Genomic DNA, 19,460 nt, shown 5'->3' on the forward strand with positions numbered 1-19,460 from the left:
TTTTCTGGTAACACTTTTCAGCCTCATCGCGGAGCTCGGGTGGAAACGAGGAGACGATTTGACCAATAGGGAAGCAAAACTGAACACCCATTTAGGCTTAAGGATCGAGTCCATTTCACTTACTGGGATGGAAGAGCGCTGCAACAGCCAGGCAGTATCCACACAGCGTTCCTCAAGACACCCGCACAGCTGTTGTAGTGCTGAGTAAGTATATAGAATATGGAGTTTTCTAGGTGTGCTCGGTCTTCGGCCTCGCCTCAAGCTCAGATGTCTAGGGACAGGAGCCATTACTAATAGGGATGTGGCAAATGTACATCTGTGTGGATCCCTCCCAGACAGATGTTTGTCCAGAAAGGCCTAGGAGGGAAGCTTCAATGTGCCTAGAGTTTTCAAGAGTCTTGGACTCATCGTTTACAACAAACAATTGCAAACGACGAACTATTTTAACTTTGCTTTCTAAACAGCAAAACCGGCGTTGAACGAGTAGATAGTGGCTTAATTTACTAAGTCTTAGAGGCAGTAAGAATATAACTGAGTTTGCATGTGTAGATGTGCTACTATTTGGTGCTAGCATCCACCGATCCAGTAACGCTCAATTTACCCAAAGACTCGTTACTCTCTAGCAACGGAAACTATTCAAAAAATATGTGAATGCTTATTTCTCAATGTTATTACAGTGCTTGTTTGTGTGGTCTGCAATGAATTACCGGACTATTTTTAGAGAATGGGGAGTTCCCTATTGTTTATTTTAAGACTGTGCGTGAGTTGTAGGAACAGGAAGTGAATCCTGATGTAAAGGAGACAGTGGTAGATACTAAATGGCGATACCAAGTAGATTTGAAATGCTAATTATAACAATCTTATAACATCTTGTGATGAAATGTGTTGTTTTGGATATATCAACACTGATATTGAAAGCTTATAGAAATGTGTGGAAAAAAATTTAGTTCATTTTGTTGGGATTGTGTTGTGTGTCATTTGAAATTATTCATACGCCAACAGGGGAAACTGAATTGGCTATCTGGATTTACCTAACAACGCATGCCTAACAATACTCGGAATAATCGAGTTCTGACTGAAGAAAGAAAAGCTGGTTGGACAACTGAAAGAATGGACAAACACTGGCCTAAAATCTTGATCTTCTGCTTTGGACAGCAGTTGTCCGGGAAGAGCGGAGGGATTTGGTTACGCGACCTGTCACAGCGCCCCTACGACGAAAGTCAGAGGACAGATGATAACGATTTCAACGAAAGGTAAGCCCATTTCTTACAAGAGAAGAAAGACTAAAAATGACACAAATTAACAAACTGACCCTTTGGTTTAACCGTGTACCACAAAACACGTGACTGCCTGACGGAGTGCGCTCCGGACAGTAGCCACGATGGCTACATTCACTGCCCGCTGTTATTCCCTGTGGTCGTGCAGGAGGTTTGGGCTAAGACTTAGTCTTCGTCACTTGTGAAAGAATGTTCAAAACCTATAAAAAGGAAAGTATATGAAGGTGTCAATGTTCTCTGTACTCACCAAAGGCAACACACTGTTTCTTCAGACGAAGATCTATGGGCGTACCTTTCAGCGGTCTCTTCCATTGGTCGAAGATGGTTAAACCGAGCAGGAGGGAGGCCACGCCCATATCTTTACCTTTGCATGGAATTGTGATCTGAAATACTTATATAAAAAGCAACAAATTATAAAAATATAAGACCCATAATGAACTCAAGGGAGGTTATATAGGGCGACACGCTAATCACCAAACCTCACCAAAAGTTAATCTCGCCTGACTCGACTTAAAACAGGATAAAACAAGTTAGCGAGTAGCGCATGCGCCAAATACAGGATAGTTTGTAAGTCCTTTTTTCCCTTAAAATAAAATATATTAACTCACACATTTTGTAATAACTCTTTAAACCAAAGTTAAGAAAATGTTACAACAGCTAATTATAAGAATATTTTCATCTACATTATAATTTATGAAAAATAGAAAATATATATAAAGATATTCTTCAATATCAGTTATTGAACAAGTAATATAAACACACACACAGAAAATACACTTTATATTTAATACTACAAAAAAGAAAGGCATGTGTCTTAACTTTGCATATGGGCGGCCATATGCAAAATGGATATTAGTGATACTCAGTATTAAGACAAATACAATATAATTGTAAGTCCCCTCAGTCCTTTATATGAAACACTGGGCTTTAACGGTAAATACAATTTCAGAATTAGTTCAAAAATTAGTGCAGTGATCGTCTGAAGTTTCAATATCAAATATATTGTGATCAGCACGAGTTAATGTGCGAAACTTCCACAGGAGAAAAAGTGTTGCTATAACGAATCACATTTTCTGACTATGATAAACTTGTGAGGTAGGACATGAAAAAGTTGGCAACACGTTTAGATTTTAAGGTAATAATGTCAACAACGCAGTTTTGCTGTAGTTTCGCTATGTCATATCCAGGCCATATTTTCAATAATGAATCAAATATCTTCTTTTATATGAACTCCCAAACATAAGCTCAGTAAATAGATTATGCTTATAAAGTCTAATCATGTTGATTTTCTGGTCATCTTTCAGATATTGATAAAAAAAAATGAACTGAGGACGCAATAGTTGTGACTCTTGCTATATACTTTTTTGAATATTTTTTTTATTTTGATATTTAATATTTAATGAATTCAAATTCTTTCTTAAACTTAAATTAAGCTACCATCCTAATGGACCCTTAAAAACGCCACCCCCCCCCCCACCACCCGTCATATTAGCCCCTGAAAAAAAACAACAACTATATCTCAAATAGCGAGACTTGAAAATTTCCTAAAATATATCCTCGAAAATATCTCCGGGTATACATTTTGTGTTTAGCCCAGACCACAAAGCACCCACTCAACACTCAACTACACACACACACACACACACACACAACAGAAGCCGCTCCATCTCCTAGCGTTTGGCTTCCTCGCTGTGCTGCATGTCTTCCGGGTGGATTATCGAGACAAGATCGGAACTCCCTGTAGGCGTAATCCCCCCATGTCATAACATGGCTTACCTGTGGCGGGGCGAGGGATGTACCCTCGGGCGGGGATCCCCAGGAGAGGCTGGTACAGAAGATGCTGGTCCAGTGAGGTGAAGTTATCGAAGACGTAGGTATACTGGGGAAGAAGAAAGAAGCTGGTAAGAACATGTTTGGGTCCAGTGGCGTAACTAGGGTGTGGGGAAAGTTGGGAGAATTTGACCCCCCCGGGGGCCCCCACTTGAGTATCGTATGTGGATTAGAATCGAATACGAAGTAAACAAGAGAGATTACCATTGTGGTGAAATATAACATGAGTAAACATTTGTGAACTGTTTGCAAGGAGTTATATCGTTTTATCCAGTACACCATTTCAGTATCGCATTTATATCAGTGACTGCTTTTATTGACTTTTAATGAACTTTATCGCGTGTACATTAAAAAAAAAGATATTTCTCAAAGATTTGTTTCACGAGTTGACAGAGGCGTAGTGAGCAAAACGTGCGCCCAAGGCGAGGTGCTTTATTGCCCCCCCCCCCATTATATTCCATGAACATCACCTAGAAATATATGCTTATCAATAAAAATTATTTAATAATAATATAATAAAATAACATCTGAAAGTATTACCTAACTAGAATGTCTACAATATTTTTTTTGCGCCTCTTTGCGCATGGCACCCCACCCCTGAGGGTGGCGCCTGGGACATCGTGACCCTATTTTTCCCCTTCCCCCCTCACTACGCCTCTGTACGTTGATCATCCAGACCTGGAAATAACAAATAGCCTCTATATGTGAGTCTCAAATAAAGCATTCCACGACACCAGGGGAGCTAATTTCGTCTCGAAAACAGACATGCGTGTCAATATTTCCCCACATTGTCCGAGTCGAGGATAACGGAAATCTTTGTGGGTCCTGCGGTAAGTTTCGGAATGCTGTGTGCTTTAAAAAAAAAAAAAAGATAAAAAAACAACAACAGGAATCTGTGTGATGTAAGTGTCAAGAATGATGTACGTATCGATTGTACTTAAGTTTAATATCTATGATACGCGTATCATTGGTTTATCTTTTATCCTCGACAAGTTTAGTTAAGGGTTACATAACGTTTGACATTTACAACATGTCAGCCTAATTTATTAGAAATACGAGTGGTGGGAGAGAGGCGGGAAGGAAGGGGAGAGAGAGAGGAAGTAAGAAGAGAGGGGCGGGGAAGGAGGGAGATAGTGAGGAAAGAGAAAAAAAAACAGAGATGAAGGAATGAGAAGCATGAAGTTAGGAGAGAGGTAGAGAGTAGGAGAGAGAGGTAGAGAGGTAGAAGAGAGAGGTAGAGAGTAGGAGAGAGAGGTACAGAGGTAGAAGAGAGAGGTAGAGAGTAGGAGAGAGAGGTAGAAAGTAGGAGAGAGAGAGGTAGAGAGTAGTAGAGAGAGGTGGAGAGTAGGTGAGAGAGAGGTAGAGAGTAGGAGAGAGAGGTAGAGAGTTGTAGAGAGAGGTGGAGAGTAGGTGAGAGAGAGGTAGAGAGTAGGAGAGAGAGGTAGAGAATAGGAGAGAGAGGTAGAGAGTAGGAGAGAGAGGTAGAGAGTAGGAGAGAGAGGTAGAGAGGTTGGTAGAGCCAAGGATAAGGTATAGAGGAACAGAGGAATGTGAGAGGCAGGGAGAAAGGAAAAAGAGGGATGGAGGCATCTAGAGATGGAGCGGAAGTCACGTGTTATTAGAATGATAATGTCTTCGATTCCGAACATTAAGGATGAGTGCAGTGTTTCACATGACAACGCATATCCGTTATTTCAGCTTCTACAAAATATGCAGATTTTTTTTTCTTTCAAAAGCCAACTCTCATTTCTATTGGTCAATGCCAAATAGACTTTTTGACTGGTAACATGAGGAGAATAATTGAATGCTAAAACATGCAGACGATGTATCGTCTCCCTTTACTAATCATCTCCCTTTCATGCTAGAAAATCCAACAGACATTGACTCCGATGTATGGGAGGTAACTCTGTTGACAAACGAACAAAGAATGGGTAACCGTTGGTATTTTGATCTTGGGAAATGACATTTCTCATTATACAGACTACACAGTAGTGACAGTACACATATTACATTTTTTCCCTTTTCCCGCTAATACATACCTTACATCTAGACTTCAGTTAGTGACAAGATGACCCACTAAACAACGCGAATTTTTATACTTTCAGCTACCACATTGTATTTTGTTTTATTGTTATAGAGAGTAAATCTAAGGTGAAAAACACCCACCCGTTAACTATAACAGAAAGATATATATATATATATATATATATATATATATATATATATATATTTTATATATATATATATAATATATATTTAGTTCATTAATAATAACAATATGCTCAATTAGAAATAATAGTTAGGCACAATAAATAATTATTTAAAGTATTGTTATGACTTTGCCATGCGCACCACCGTCCAGGCTAGTGCAGAGATGAGCACTTCTAGTAACCAAACTAGAACAGGATGTTGACATGAAGAGACTAACGATTTCCGCCCAAGTAGATAGCCAATATGGAGATGCTGTACTCAAGGCAGATGCCCTTTGTGTTTGTCATGTCTCTATATAAATAAACGTCTATGTCCTCGTTGAGTTGCCTCACTTAAGTTATTACAGTATCAACTTGATCGAATAATGCGTCTGGGAGAAATAGCGGTTACAATTATTTACGGCGACAAAGTCCGACACATTTATAGCCATATCTGCGAATACTGAAGTATTAGTTTCTCTTGTTGCTATTAAACAAAATAATGAATTACCAGTAATTAATTGCCTAATTGTTTACTTGTTAAAATTGATTCATGTCTTGTCTATGTCAATGAATAATTGTGCGAAGTTTCAGCTTGATCCGAGAATGGGGGGAGGGAGATATAACGAGTACACACGTTTTACCAGACAGACAGACAGACAGACTACCTAACAAAATATGAATCAATAAACACAAATTCTCAATTAGTCAATTAATTAGTGGTAATTATTTATTTTGTTTTGATATCGGATAAGGGAAATAACTTGTACATTTTTGGTAGATATAATTTAAAGGGCGGAGTTCTTCCCCTTTAGATAAGCTTTTTTAAAAAAAAACAAAAAAAGATTTTTTGAAATTTTGCTTGTCTATGTTATAAAGTTGATGGTGGTCTACGATTCTATGATTTCTCGTTCTATTCGGATTGGATCTGATCGAATCCACTTTCAAGATGAATCTGTATGTATTTAAGCCTACAAAGATAAGTGCATTCAGTTGTAGAACCACAGAGGCTTGTTAATTTCCTACATTAAGATTTTAATACGCCTACATTGGTTTAGTTATACTAGTTGTTTGGAGCTACAAAGTACAAACCAACGACCGAGTAGTAATAGGAATGCGCTACTTTTTAAAACTCTTTCTCTCCTAACTGACGATACCAACGTTGATTCCACCAGAATGTGGTAAATAATTACGGAGAGAAAGAGTTAAAAAAAAACTTGGTTGTGTGTGGACTCTGTAGTGGTAAGTGTCTTGGATTGTCACCCCAACAGTTCTCAGTTCGTCCTCTGCCAGCCTCGGTCTCTGAGCTAAACTTTAATTATCTTCTTTTCTTAACTAATGTCTGAAACGCACAAATCAAAGTCAAAACTCGTTTGAGTTTAAAAAAACGGAATTTGTTTATGATGCCTAAAAAAGATTTGAAATTGAAAACTATAAAGAACACACAGCTCCAATTAGTTGTGTGCATAGCGGCCGAAATGAAAGCGACGTTCGAATAGTGCGCACATTGGTGAGGTGTAAAACTGGTCATACGCCGACAGTAGCCGTCGCACTGATTTAATTTTGAATGTTACCAGAAGGAAAAGCTTTCCACCCAGCACCACCGCCCCCAATGTCATTTCGGCTCTATCATCATAAAAAAAACCTTGAAATAAATGTAATCATGTGAGTCATAGGGAAAATTCTAGAGCGAAGGAGGGCGGGGGGGGGGGCTATGATGACGTCAAAAGAAGCCTTTAATCTGAGTCATGTCATATCTCATTTGTTGAAGTCTTAAAAATGTGTCTTTATTTTACGAATTTTTTTTGGAGGGGGGGGGATATGGGGGGGATTTTTTTTTTTGGGGGGGGGGGATTATTCAATCACTGAAGAAAGCAAGAAGAATTAGATTCAGTTAAGCTTCCGCCATGTTGACTCAAGGGAGGCCAGCACTGTACACACCATCATTTACAGCCCCAAACAAGAAAAAAAAAATTAGTTTAATTTTTTTAACACAGAATGTGTGTGTGATTAGATAATCTTGTAAATTAATTTTTAGTAGATCTATAGTCCAGACTAACAATAATAATAACAATGATAATAAATATTTTTCAATCATTGTTTTTGCTCAGCTTAACTTTTCTGCTCATAGCTCAGTGCAATGTGGTCCAATTGCTCATGTCAACCTGTTGGGGAAAGGGGGGGGGGGAGTATCTGAATCGTTTCTGCGTTACCTTTTAATTTGCTTGAGTCTGAATTCGGACGTCTCGAGCCTTCATGATTAAAAAAAAAAGGGGGGGGGGGTGAGGAGTGGGATTCTCGATCCCAGCCACGGTATTGTTCAAGTACTTATAAAAATTGATAGTTTTATTGTTATCTATTGTGTTAGTTTTAAATTTCCAGCTAGAACTTTGTCGTTAATGTATATCTTTGGAAAAAAAAATTACTAGCTCATTGGCCACACAGAAACTCTGGTTTGGCCGTATTTAATGTTTTAAAAAATATAATCACCTTAATATTAAATTTGGTCTATTTTGAACATAACGTCAGTTGGAATTTCTGCATGTATTCAGTAAAAAGTTCGGTATATCAAAAGAGGTTCATTAACATATTGCGCACCATCATCTTTGTTACACTGTATTTATGTATATAACACTCATACAGTTTATCTGTACATGACTTTAATTCTAGTAGGCCTATCTTTTAGTTGTATAATGACTGTCTGACTTCGACAGATTACTCAGAAGATATTTGAGTTTCTTGTACGGATATATTAGATGCGTTTGAGCTGCTTTTAAACAAGACCTACACATTAACAAGATGTAATGACTAAGTCCTGACCGTCAGATACTTAAATAAAGTCAAGTCTCTGTCAGTAATAAGATGCCATCATCTATAATTCCTAGCACCAACTGACTAACGACAACATAAATAGACTAATCCGTGACGTCACTAAATGTCGCGTTCAAAGTCCGTCACCTTTGGTGCGTCCCTGTACGACGTGTCCAACTCAATACAATGTCCCTAACTAGATCCATATGTACTCTAACTAAATCGAGTATTCTAATCCAGGCTACTGTCTTTTAATGTTTCCAAGGATGGAGCTACATCACCAAACTAGAAACCTCTATAGATTTACACTTGAGTAGATTTATACATGGGCGTAACCTGGAGTTGTTTTTTATTTCGTGTCTGTGCGTGTGTGTGTGTGAATTGGGGAGGAGTAAGAATTGTTACTACAAAAATTAATCATGCATGAGTTATTGAGAGCGAAGTAATCTCTCTTACAAAAAATACTTAAGCTTCATAAATGACGAGTTTTTTAAATATATTTTTGTATGCTAGATCTCTATGTATTAATTGAGCAGATAAGTTTAACAGATACAAAATAAATCTATACACTTGACCTTGGGATAATTTTGAGCCCGCTAGAGTTCGTTGGATTGTATCACAACATTATTAGACCGTCAAAAGAAACACATACACACACACACACAGATCTGACTCGTTTTAAACGTGGACACCACACATAGAGGAAGACAGGCGAGTAGCTGAAAAGGAGTGAAAAGAGGGACAGAAGGAGGGGAGCTGGGACAGGGGAGGGTGGGAACGGAGAAATAAGTACAAAGTCTCTCAAAAGGAATATCTCTGAAAATTCTCCAATTGTTATCAGATGTGAGATGGAGCGAGGATACGCCCATGGATCGCTATCCCCTGTGTTGGGATAAGAATATCATGTTTCAGATATGGGACTTGTAAATCCGCCTATATAAAAACTGTGTGTGTGTGTGTGTATGTGTGTGTATGTGTGTTGTCGTTGAAATCCATTGACACATGGAAACACGTGTCTGCTTTAAAAAAAATAATGCATTCATGGCCCGCGATCTTCCCAGAATCGCCCCTCTCATTCAGTGGCGTAGCTAGGGTGGTGGGAGGGGAATTCCCCCCGGCCCTCGCTTGAAGGGTCCCCCAAATGAGTGTTCGAATTTTTTAATATTATGATATTATCTGATTTCGAATGTCAAAATGCTGGGGCCTCCAAAGAGGTAAAGCCACCCCGGGCCCTCGAATGATGGCAAACCGTAGCTACGCCACTGATCTCCATGAATATTCTGAAGTGCTAAGAGCAAAAAACAAACGTCAGTGTCCAGTACCCACTATCCCAGTGATGCTCAACCTAGATCGGCTCGCGGGCCATTTTAATTTGTGACACTCATGTTGCGGGCATATCAACAAAAAGAAGAAAAAATAATAATTTGAGAACTTTTATGATAACTCTAGCCGCAAGTCCGCTGTGATACCCAACCAGACTTTTCCACTTTTCTTCGAGGTTTTTAGATTCAGGGTCTACTTTTTGTTTTCTTCAGATCTCCCATTCCACTAACGCACACATATATTAAATAGTACAGCACCACTTGCGCTGAAATCACAAGACGAACCTAAATGATGCCTGCGTTGCACGCACAAGATGTCAAGTATAAGGCTAGCTCTAGACAGCAGCGGACATTTCAAAGAAGTAAAAAATACCAGAAAATTTATGTCGCCTAAAAATTAAAACAAAAACTTTTTTATTACAAAAATAAAAAAAATAATGTGAATATTAGAATAGCAAAGACTGAAATCCATGGAAGGAATTAGTGAGAGCCCTAAGATAGGGATAGATTCATTTTGAAAATTTTTTTTTTTCTTATTGGTTTTGTACACTTTTGTCCTACGTTTTTAGCGGGCCGAATAACCCCATATTGTGGGCCGGATCTGGCTCACGGTGAGTATTTTGAGCATCACTACACTAAACAATTTATACAATACCCACTTTACTCTTCACACTATACAGTAACCACAATACTCTAAATACTATTAACTAACCACTATACTCTACAACAGTGATGCCCAACCTAATTCGACCTGCGGGCCATTTTAATTTCCGACACTCGTGTCGCGGGCCACATGAACGAAAACGTAGGCCTACAAAAACGATTGACTTGAAACCCTTAGATCCTGTGCTTAATTAATTAATGGGATATTTGAAATATAATTTTTTTCCCCGCCTCAGCTTCATTTCTCTACTTAAAATATCAGCAACATTGGGCTTCATCTCTGTACTTAGAATATGTGCTAGTTTTACAACCGGGTCATTTTCCTGTCTCTTTTTGGTAAAATATTCCCATCAATCCTCCAATTTCTAGGCTTAGTTTAACAATCTTTTATTCGCGGCTCAAACCAAGAATGCCGTCATATTTGTTTTATAATGTAGTTTATATGTTGTTGTTTTTTTTAAATAGCCACACTTTCTCTATAAAACAAATATGTTGGCTTATTATCATGTTCCACAAAAAAAGTAAAGAACCGTGTCACTTTTCTTGGTTGAAAACGTACATTCTACACTCAGATACCTATTTCATAAACGCACAAATGCTAAATGTCATGGTACCAATCAATCAGGAGAAAAATTGAGGACTCTAAGCCCCTAACGTAAGTACAGATACCATTTTGCACCTTCTAATTCTTTTTCTTTTTTTTTTTTTTGGAAAAAGGGGATTTTCTACACTTTTTGCCTACATTCCGGCGGGCCGGATGGAATCACGTCGTGGGCCGGATCTGGACCGCGGGCCGTACTTTGGGCATCACTGCTCTACAAGCTATACAGTAACCACAATACTCTTCAGTGACTCTACCTACACCACACTACTAGGTGACGCAATTCATTCAATCCCAATGATCCAATCAGGTAATACTCAGGCAGCTTCCCGACATGCACCCCACAATACCCCCCCCCCCACACACACATACACTAAATTTAGATCCTACTGCAAATAGTCGGAGAATGTTGGAATGTTGTTAGGCAGTCTGTCTGTCTCCTTGGTTGCTGTTCCTATTCTTGTAGCGTTACTTGTGTGGACATGTTCGCCACATTGAATCCACATCTTTGTTTCGGTAATCTCCCTTACGTTTAGTAACAAACCAAAGTGTATGAACATTGTGAGTGGACGAGCTGTAAAGCTGTGATTCTGAGTACAAGTCGCTTTCAAAAGATTAGTATTATTATATTATTAATTTAATAAGTCTTTTCTTCGGGTACGTAGATTAATGAGGAGTGAAGTATCTCATGTGGCAACGCAGCCCCAGCTGCGACCTACATATTTTGCCACACCCAGAGCAGACATAACCATTGTCCGCCGGTGGACAAATGTCTAAATGTTTGACAAATGGCTAAATGTTGGACAAATGTCTAAATATTGGACAAATGTCTAAATGTTGGACAAATGTCTAAATGTTGGACAAATGTCTTGTTTAAAAGTTAACAATTTATTCTGACGGATGAAAGGAACTAATTATGACTGTGATCTCGAAATGTTTGTTTTTACAGTTTATTTGTCAAACATTTTCGGCATCGTTTTGAAAAGTCACAGCATTTCAATTTCAGAAAAAAAGCTAAGGGAAGCACACTCCTCACATACAAGTATATCTCTCGATAATGTAGAAGTTATTTCCCATATTCGTTATCAAACAAAATAATTATTTACCAATAATTAATTATCTAATTGGTTATTTTTTTTTTAATAGATTCATGTTTTGCTAGGTACAATAAAGAATTGCTTAAATGTTCAACTTGCTCCGAGAATGGGTGTTGGAGAAACAACGTGTACAATAATCTTAGGGGGACCAAATCCTACATAGCCATATCTGTGATTACTGAAGGATTAGTTGCCCTTGTTGGTATCTTTGTTTATCTATTCATATCTTGTCTATGCCAATAAATAGTTGCGCAAAGTTTCAACTTCATCCGAGAATGGGTGTGGGAGAAATAACGTGTACAAACTTTTTACCAGACAGACAGACAGAGTTGATATAAGCTTTGCAAAAACTATTAAATTATACGATATATATGATCTTTTAATTTGATATTTTTGAAAGTAAAATTAATGAGAATTTTAGAATTAATTTGAGTGTCTGCTTGTTGTTGTTTTTTCTTGGCATTTTCGGAATCCAAAGTCTTAAAAAAAAACAAATAGTCGTCACAACAATCTAACAAGGCACTGTGCCAGGTACAAAGGTTAGGCGGACAAAATAATGTCGAATGGTTTGGCCGAATGGTTTTAACGAGTATACGAACCAGTATTTAGCAAACACATTGAGAATATCAGAGGTCCAAGACAATTGGCTCGAAGTTGGAAAATAGTCATCACTAATACCCCAATGGCATTATCACTGAGATACCGGTTAGAACAGTGGTTCCCAAACTTTTTTGTCTCTATTGCCAAGTTTTTTAGTTTTCGGTACACCCCCTGATTTTTTTTTGAAAATTCATTATTTTCAAATGTGTTTTTCTTGCAGATTCTAGGCCACATTGATGATTATTCAAATTAAAATGAAGCAAAAAAAAATTAATATGCATGACATGAAGTGACTAATCAAAAAAACCTATTGGTGGAAAGTTTGATACTAAAATTTCCATATTATCTTCTTATCTTATATAATACAGACGTTACTTCAAAAAAGAAGATGATTACGTCCTACGCGTCATGCATTTAGTCATGCATATTAACCAATGACTTAAATTCTGCCAAGTCACTGGTTTTCCTGGCTAGCTCAGGCAACCCATTCCATGCTCTAATAGCACTAGGGAAGAAGGAGTATTTGTACAAATTTGTCCTAGCATATGGGACGAGGAATGTGCCTTTATCTTTGTGTCTTTCAGAGTATTTTATTAAATTTTGTTTTTGTATTTGAAGATTATGGTTCAGTGTTTTATGTATTATTGCTACTTTACTTTTGAGCCTTCTGTCCTGAAGGCTTTCTAAATTTAGTGATTTTACTAAAGGTGTTACTCTAGTCAAATGTGAATATTCGTTTGTTATGAATCGCACTGCTCTATTTTGTGTCTGTTCTAGTTTCTTAATGTTTTCTTGAGTTGAGGGGTCCCAAACAGAGGATGCATATTCTATTATTGGCCTAACCAAGGTTAAATAACATTTTAGTTTTATGTTCTTATTTGATTTATAGAAATTTCTTTTAATAAATCCTAATGCTTTGATTTTTTTGTAGTTTCATCAATATGTGGATTCCATGACAGTTTTTCATTTATTATAACACCTAGGTATTTTGCGTTTTTAGTCTGTGTTACTGGTTTGCCATGAATAAGATAAGTGGAATTAATTTGTTTTAGTTTTTTTGTTACTCTTAACAACTGACATTTTTCTGGGTGGAAAGACATGCTCCAATTTGATTCCCATTTCTGTAATTCATCTAATTCTCTTTGTAAAATATCTGTGTCTTGTGTTGTTTTTATTGTTCTATATATTATGCAATCGTCTGCAAATAATCTGACTTTTGTTCCTGAAGTAATGCAATTCGGTAAATCATTTATGTAAATTAAAAATAGTAGTGGACCCAAGACTGTTCCTTGAGGTACACCTGAGTTTACTGTTATCGGTGTTGATTTAGAGCCATTTATTATTACAGTTTGTTCTCTCCCTATCAGAAAGTCTTTAATCCACTGATGCAGTGGACCATTAATGCCGAAATATTTTAATTTTTTAAGCAAACTATGGTGGTGAACTTTGTCAAAAGCCTTAGAAAAATCTAGTAAGATAGCATCTATTTGTTCACTATTATCTAAACCTTTTGAAAAATCATCAATTAGTCCTATTAGTTGTGTTTCACATGATCTATATTTCCTAAAGCCATGTTGGTATGGTGTGAGGACATTATGTTTGTCTAAGTGGTTTATGATGATATTGAGCTTCAATTTAGGTGTAACGTTATATCTTCTCGACTAGATAATGTTTGACTAAGTTAAACTTGGAAATTAAGAAAATTCATCCTGTCTAATGCATGCTACATTCATTTAATCCTCACAAGAAACACTGAGATTATGACTTCGTTTTTTTTTTTTTTTTAATTGGATCTTTAGCACCTAAAAACTCAGAATATTGTCACAATGTTTAAGTCACACTGTTTAAATAACACATAAGCTTTTCGACAACTATCATACTTCAGTGTGGAGGAGCCATTGATCAAAAAGTTCTTTATGGATTTCTTGATTCATAACAAAACGAAAAATATGATTGTAATAACACTATGTTATCAGGCAACATTAACTAGTCCAGCTTTTTTTTTTTAGAAGTATGTCGTTTGCAAGTAATTACATAAGAACATGTCATTGTCCTTACTCATCTTACCATTACACCTTTGAACTAGTTTGAACTGTATTGTTACATTGAGGAATTATTTTTATCATGCTATCAGATATAGTATTGTGTAAAACGGGTTGTAAAATGGTTGGCTAATTCCTTTTTTTTGCCTATAGTGTGCATTTTTCTAGAGTTCGATAAAGTAAAGTATTGTCAAATGTTTACAAACCTCTTCTCTTTTGTGATGTTTCATTAAACATATTTTCTACTGTGGCTCTATCCTGAACTTACAGTGTTCAAAAGTATTTCAAATCTCAATCTATTTTATCATGTTGGCGTTGCCTCAAAAGATGTTCCAGATTTAGTGGTTTCATAGCGACATAACCTTATACTTAATTGCATAAAAAGCACAAATGCATTTGCTTGTTTTACAAGGACGAAATGAAGCCAAATTTGTAATAACCAACACTAGACTTTCTACAGTTCTTTTCAGACTCGGTCATGGCAATATTACTTTCTTGTAGACATAATTAAGTTAATAAAAAAAAATAATTCGACTAACAGGGTTACAGTTCAAAGGATTAACTAAGGTACAAATCATTAGTGGGCAATGATATTTAGAAGTCTCGACGTGCTTAAATGAGATCCACTATCGTAGACCCCCATTTACAGGTCATAGACCCCCAATTTATTTTTTCACTTCCGTAGACCCCCTGGAAGTCCTCGTAGACCGCTGGGGGTCTATATAGACCACTTTGGGAACCACTGGGTTTGAAGAAAAAAAAGGTGCGTAGAAGTGCGTGTATATTTTATGCTAAACCCTTCACACTCTAAATCAATCAAATATCTTGTTTATTTATAGTTACATTTCTTATATATATTATTTTCTAGTAGCTCTGTAACTTTAGGTTTCTCTACTAGTGACTTGGGAAAGCGGTCACAGTAATAGAGTTCAGCCTGTATACAATGGCATGGGACTTATGACTGAGTGATGTACATGAAAATTTTTTTGTGTGTTGATTAGCCCGCTTTGTGGTACATAACAACAGTCTCAGGAAGTCAATGGCACCAACAAAAACATTTATACTTCTTGGAACCTTTGCGCTTCCATAGGAAATAAGGACAAATCCTTCTGAAAGAATCCCAATAACTTCGTTCGTCTACAACACAGGACAATGGACAACCACGTGATCGTCAAGTTTGGACAGTTTATGAACAATTTTAACGTGAACTGTTGTGTAAACCGTAAACTTACGTTAGTGTCTTATGTGTTGTTGGCAAGGTAATCTCTTCAGTACTGAATAAACATTTATATTTCTTGGAATCTTTGGGCTTCCATAGGAAATAATGACAGATCCTTCGGAAAGAATCCCAAAGACTCCGTTTGTATACAGCAAAGGACAATGGACAACCCAATGATCGTCAGTTTTGGACAGTTTATCAACAGACTCTATCACCGCCACTCATTGATCAGGGAACATGAAAGGCACCATGATACCTGTGTGTAGTCGCTAAATGAACTCTTTATGTTGTCTGTTGTATTTATGTGTATTTTTCTGTTGTGTTGTCTTTATATGAGAAAAGAGTCCTTGTAATCACAACAAATTTCCGTTAGGATCAATAAAGCAGTCTTAGTCTTAGTCTTAGTGAACTGTTGTGTAAACCGCAAACGTATGTTAGTGTCTTATGTGTTGTTAGCAATGTAATCTCATCAGTACTGAATAAACATTTTAAAAAGTTAATTTTTTAGATTTTGAAGATTTTGAAGTTCCGGCTATAGTTTGCGACTTCCGAACATGGAGAACTGTAAAGGTAATTTGAGGGTAATTCACGGAGAAATGTAAAGGTAATTTGAGGGTAATTCATGGAGAACTGTAAAGGTAATTTGAGGGTAATTCACGGAGAAATGTAAAGGTAATTTGAGGGTAATTCACGGAGAAATGTAAAGGTAATTTGAGGGTAATTCACGGAGAAATGTAAAGGTAATTTGAGGGTAATTCATGGAGAAATGTAAAGGTAATTTGAGGGTAATTCATGGAGAAATGTAAAGGTAATATGAGGATAATTCATGGAGAAATATAAAGGTAATTTGAGGGCAATTCATGGAGAAATGTAAAGGTAATTTGAGGGCAATTCATGGAGAAATGTAAAGGAAATATGAAGGCAATTCATGGAGAAATGTAAATGTAATTTGAGGGCAATTCATGGAGAAATGTAAAGGAAATATGAAGGCAATTCATGGAGAAATGTAAATGTAATTTGAGGGCAATTCATGGAGAAATGTAAAGGTAATTTGAGTGTAATTAAAAGAAAAAGTAAGAAAATGAAAAGAGGAAGATGAGTAGAAATTCTTGAAAAATAGAGAATTAAACAATGTCAAGGACGGTAAACTACTTTGTGCTAGAAGTGACCTAGAAATTTGATTGCCCACTGCTATAAAGTGCATATAATATCGCTTGCCTTTTCAAATAAACAATTTTAACACTATTTTCTACACAACGGATACACCATAAAACTTTTTTTTTTAGTTATCCACCAGAGATTAAAATCTCTAAAAACCAAACACAAAGATATTTTTTTGTTGTAGCCCTTTGTATCGACAGCCATCTTTTTTTTTCCAGATGGTCTGAAGCAGTGGTTCCCAAACTTTTTAGTCTCGTAGACCCCTTGCCATGTTTTCCAGTTTTCGGTAGACCCCCTGCATTTTTTGTAAGATTCATCAACCTCAAATGTGTTGTTTTTTTCTGTGATTTCTAGGCCATATATATTCATTGATGAAATTCAAATTAGAATGAAGCAAAATAAAATAAAGCTTTAAAATAAGATGTTACAATTTTAAAATGTTACAATAGAGAAAAATTCGTTCGATTAAAATTCAAAGGATTAACTAAGGCACAACTCATTAATGGGAAATGAAATTTAAAGTCACGACATGCTTCAATGCGATCCGCTATCGTAGATCCCCATTTACAGACCATAGACCCCCAATTTATTTTTTCACTTCGTAGACCCCTTGGAAGTCCCCATAGACCCCTGGGGGTCTATATAGACCACTTTGGGAATCACTAGTCTAAAGCATTAAATAAATGTATATCGTTAAAATGTTAATTACATTCATCGTTCGTTTTGCCCTAGATTGACATTAGGAAAAAAAAACCTACTTTGTAATGTAGCCTATTCGTTTTAACCCTATCAACACCAAGCTGTCTCATCAATTATCAAGCATACAACGTATTAATGTAGCATGTATATGTCGTCTGCTGTTCAGTTGCAGACATCCCACAATGCAGTGTAGCGGTGACAAAGAAGAAAAACAAAAGTCGATTCACTTTGTAATCTACAATTCTGGATCAAGGGGAAATCACAAAGTCTTGACTTTCATCAATTTACCACGCGGAGTGCTTGAACCTGTTTTTCTTTTTCTTTCTCTTTTTAAGTCGCTCCTTTCGCGATAAACAAAAGGGATTTGAAAAAATAAACAACTCACTGGAAACCCCAAGCGCGCGGGTTTGTCTGACATGCAGCCCCACGTTGGCCGCCCCTGGAAGCTGAAGGGCTAGCAGGTGGCCCAGAGCTGAGACGGTGTGGTCTACGACAGAAACGTAAGCCTCATTGTGGCAGTGTAGGGGTCCCCTCGACATGGGGGCCGATATATTCCATCCTTGCTCGGGATCGACTTCCCCTCAGTGCCAGAATTCAAACTGCCAAAAAAAATGAGGGCGCAGGCAAAAGACCAGATCGGAAATAAATACAGATGTAGATCTCATTTGTTTAGTCATAAGGAGGGGGGGTGAAAATGTTGGAAAAGGGGGGGGGCGAAAAGGAGGGAAAAAGGAGGAGGGGGATGAGGATTGAGAAAAGTGAAATATAAGTGAGGAGACAAAGTGTAGGAGGTAGAAGCGAGAGGAAATATTTTTGTATGTGGTTTATTCAGATTATACTTTCGCTTACACTAACACACAAGACAAACAGGTTAACGCATACACGTCCAGACTATATACGACTGTTGGGCAGTCAAGGTTATTGAGAAGATGTATATAGACCATCAATAATTATAAAGTCATAGTCACGGATATAGGAGCATAAGCGAGTGGTCTAAACAACATCAGTTTTTCACGTGCATTACAAAGGGCGCGATCCAAAATTGTTCATGGCCTATGATTTTGTCGGTGCGTTTGCCAGCTGACAGATCAGCCTTGAATTCATATTGTTCTGGTGTTTTTATGTCCAACACTCTATACTTAAAGCTAACAGTCATCCTCTCGTTACGGAGGGGAAAGATTGCAGAGGATGAAAACTACAGAATTCCAAGAATATAAAAAGTGATGCGGTGTTTGGTTAAAAGACAAAAATATACGATCAATAATTGGTACATTCAATTTGTTTTTAGACAAATGTTTCGATCATTAAATGAATTTTATCATATCGTTTCAACTTGTCCCTTTCAACCCTCCCCTCCCCCCTGCCCACATTTGTTTTTTCTTTCATTTGATTTAAGTAATTATTAAAAAAAAAGAAAAACTCCGAAAAAAAAATGTGGCTGCTAACTAATAATATAACAAGATTATAAAGACAAAAAGAAAAGGATTTGATCATCACATTTCAGAGTTTATTAAAATAATGTGACATCTAGTTACACAAAACTTTTTATAAAGACCAACTGACATTTTCAAATGTAATCAAATCCATATTTCATCATAGCCACGTAATCCCAAAGCAGGGGTGCTGAACATACGGCCAGCGGGCATTATCCAGCCCATGGACCAGATCTGGCCCTTGACTCACTATAAACACTAAAGGTCCCAGCATATTATTGTGTTATAAGAATTTAAATTGAATATGAAATTAGGCCTCAATAAAGCTGGAAATTAATCCGAGAATCTTTTCGTGTCTTAATTTTTAAAAATCCTTCCAAAAATTTAAAGCTATTATTTTAAGAATTGCAGCAATCTTGGTTTGTTCCACTTCCTGTGTTTCCGGTATGGAAGTTTAGAATTCAATATGATTTTTAAAAGACTCATGCTGAGATTAATAATGGCCCCGAGCATCGC

The 19,460-nt window shown here is 37.0% G+C and overlaps 1 protein-coding gene across 5 annotated transcripts in view; it reads right to left on the reverse strand.

Annotated features, from left to right (window-relative positions):
• The window catches only part of LOC106055008 (wnt inhibitory factor 1-like), a 165,211-nt gene that overhangs the window by 26,612 nt on the left and 119,139 nt on the right, over positions 1-19,460 (reverse strand). For all 5 annotated transcript variants that reach the window (XM_056026537.1, XM_056026539.1, XM_056026538.1 and 2 more), the window contains exons 4-5: positions 3,054-3,156; positions 1,525-1,668 (exon numbers count right to left, since the gene is read on the reverse strand). In XM_056026537.1, coding sequence (XP_055882512.1) covers positions 1,525-1,668; positions 3,054-3,156 — 247 coding nt within the window. The remainder of the gene's footprint in view (positions 1-1,524; positions 1,669-3,053; positions 3,157-19,460) is intronic.

The sequence above is a fragment of the Biomphalaria glabrata genome, chromosome 4 (genome assembly GCF_947242115.1).
Source record: "Biomphalaria glabrata chromosome 4, xgBioGlab47.1, whole genome shotgun sequence".
Taxonomy (NCBI): domain Eukaryota; kingdom Metazoa; phylum Mollusca; class Gastropoda; family Planorbidae; genus Biomphalaria; species Biomphalaria glabrata.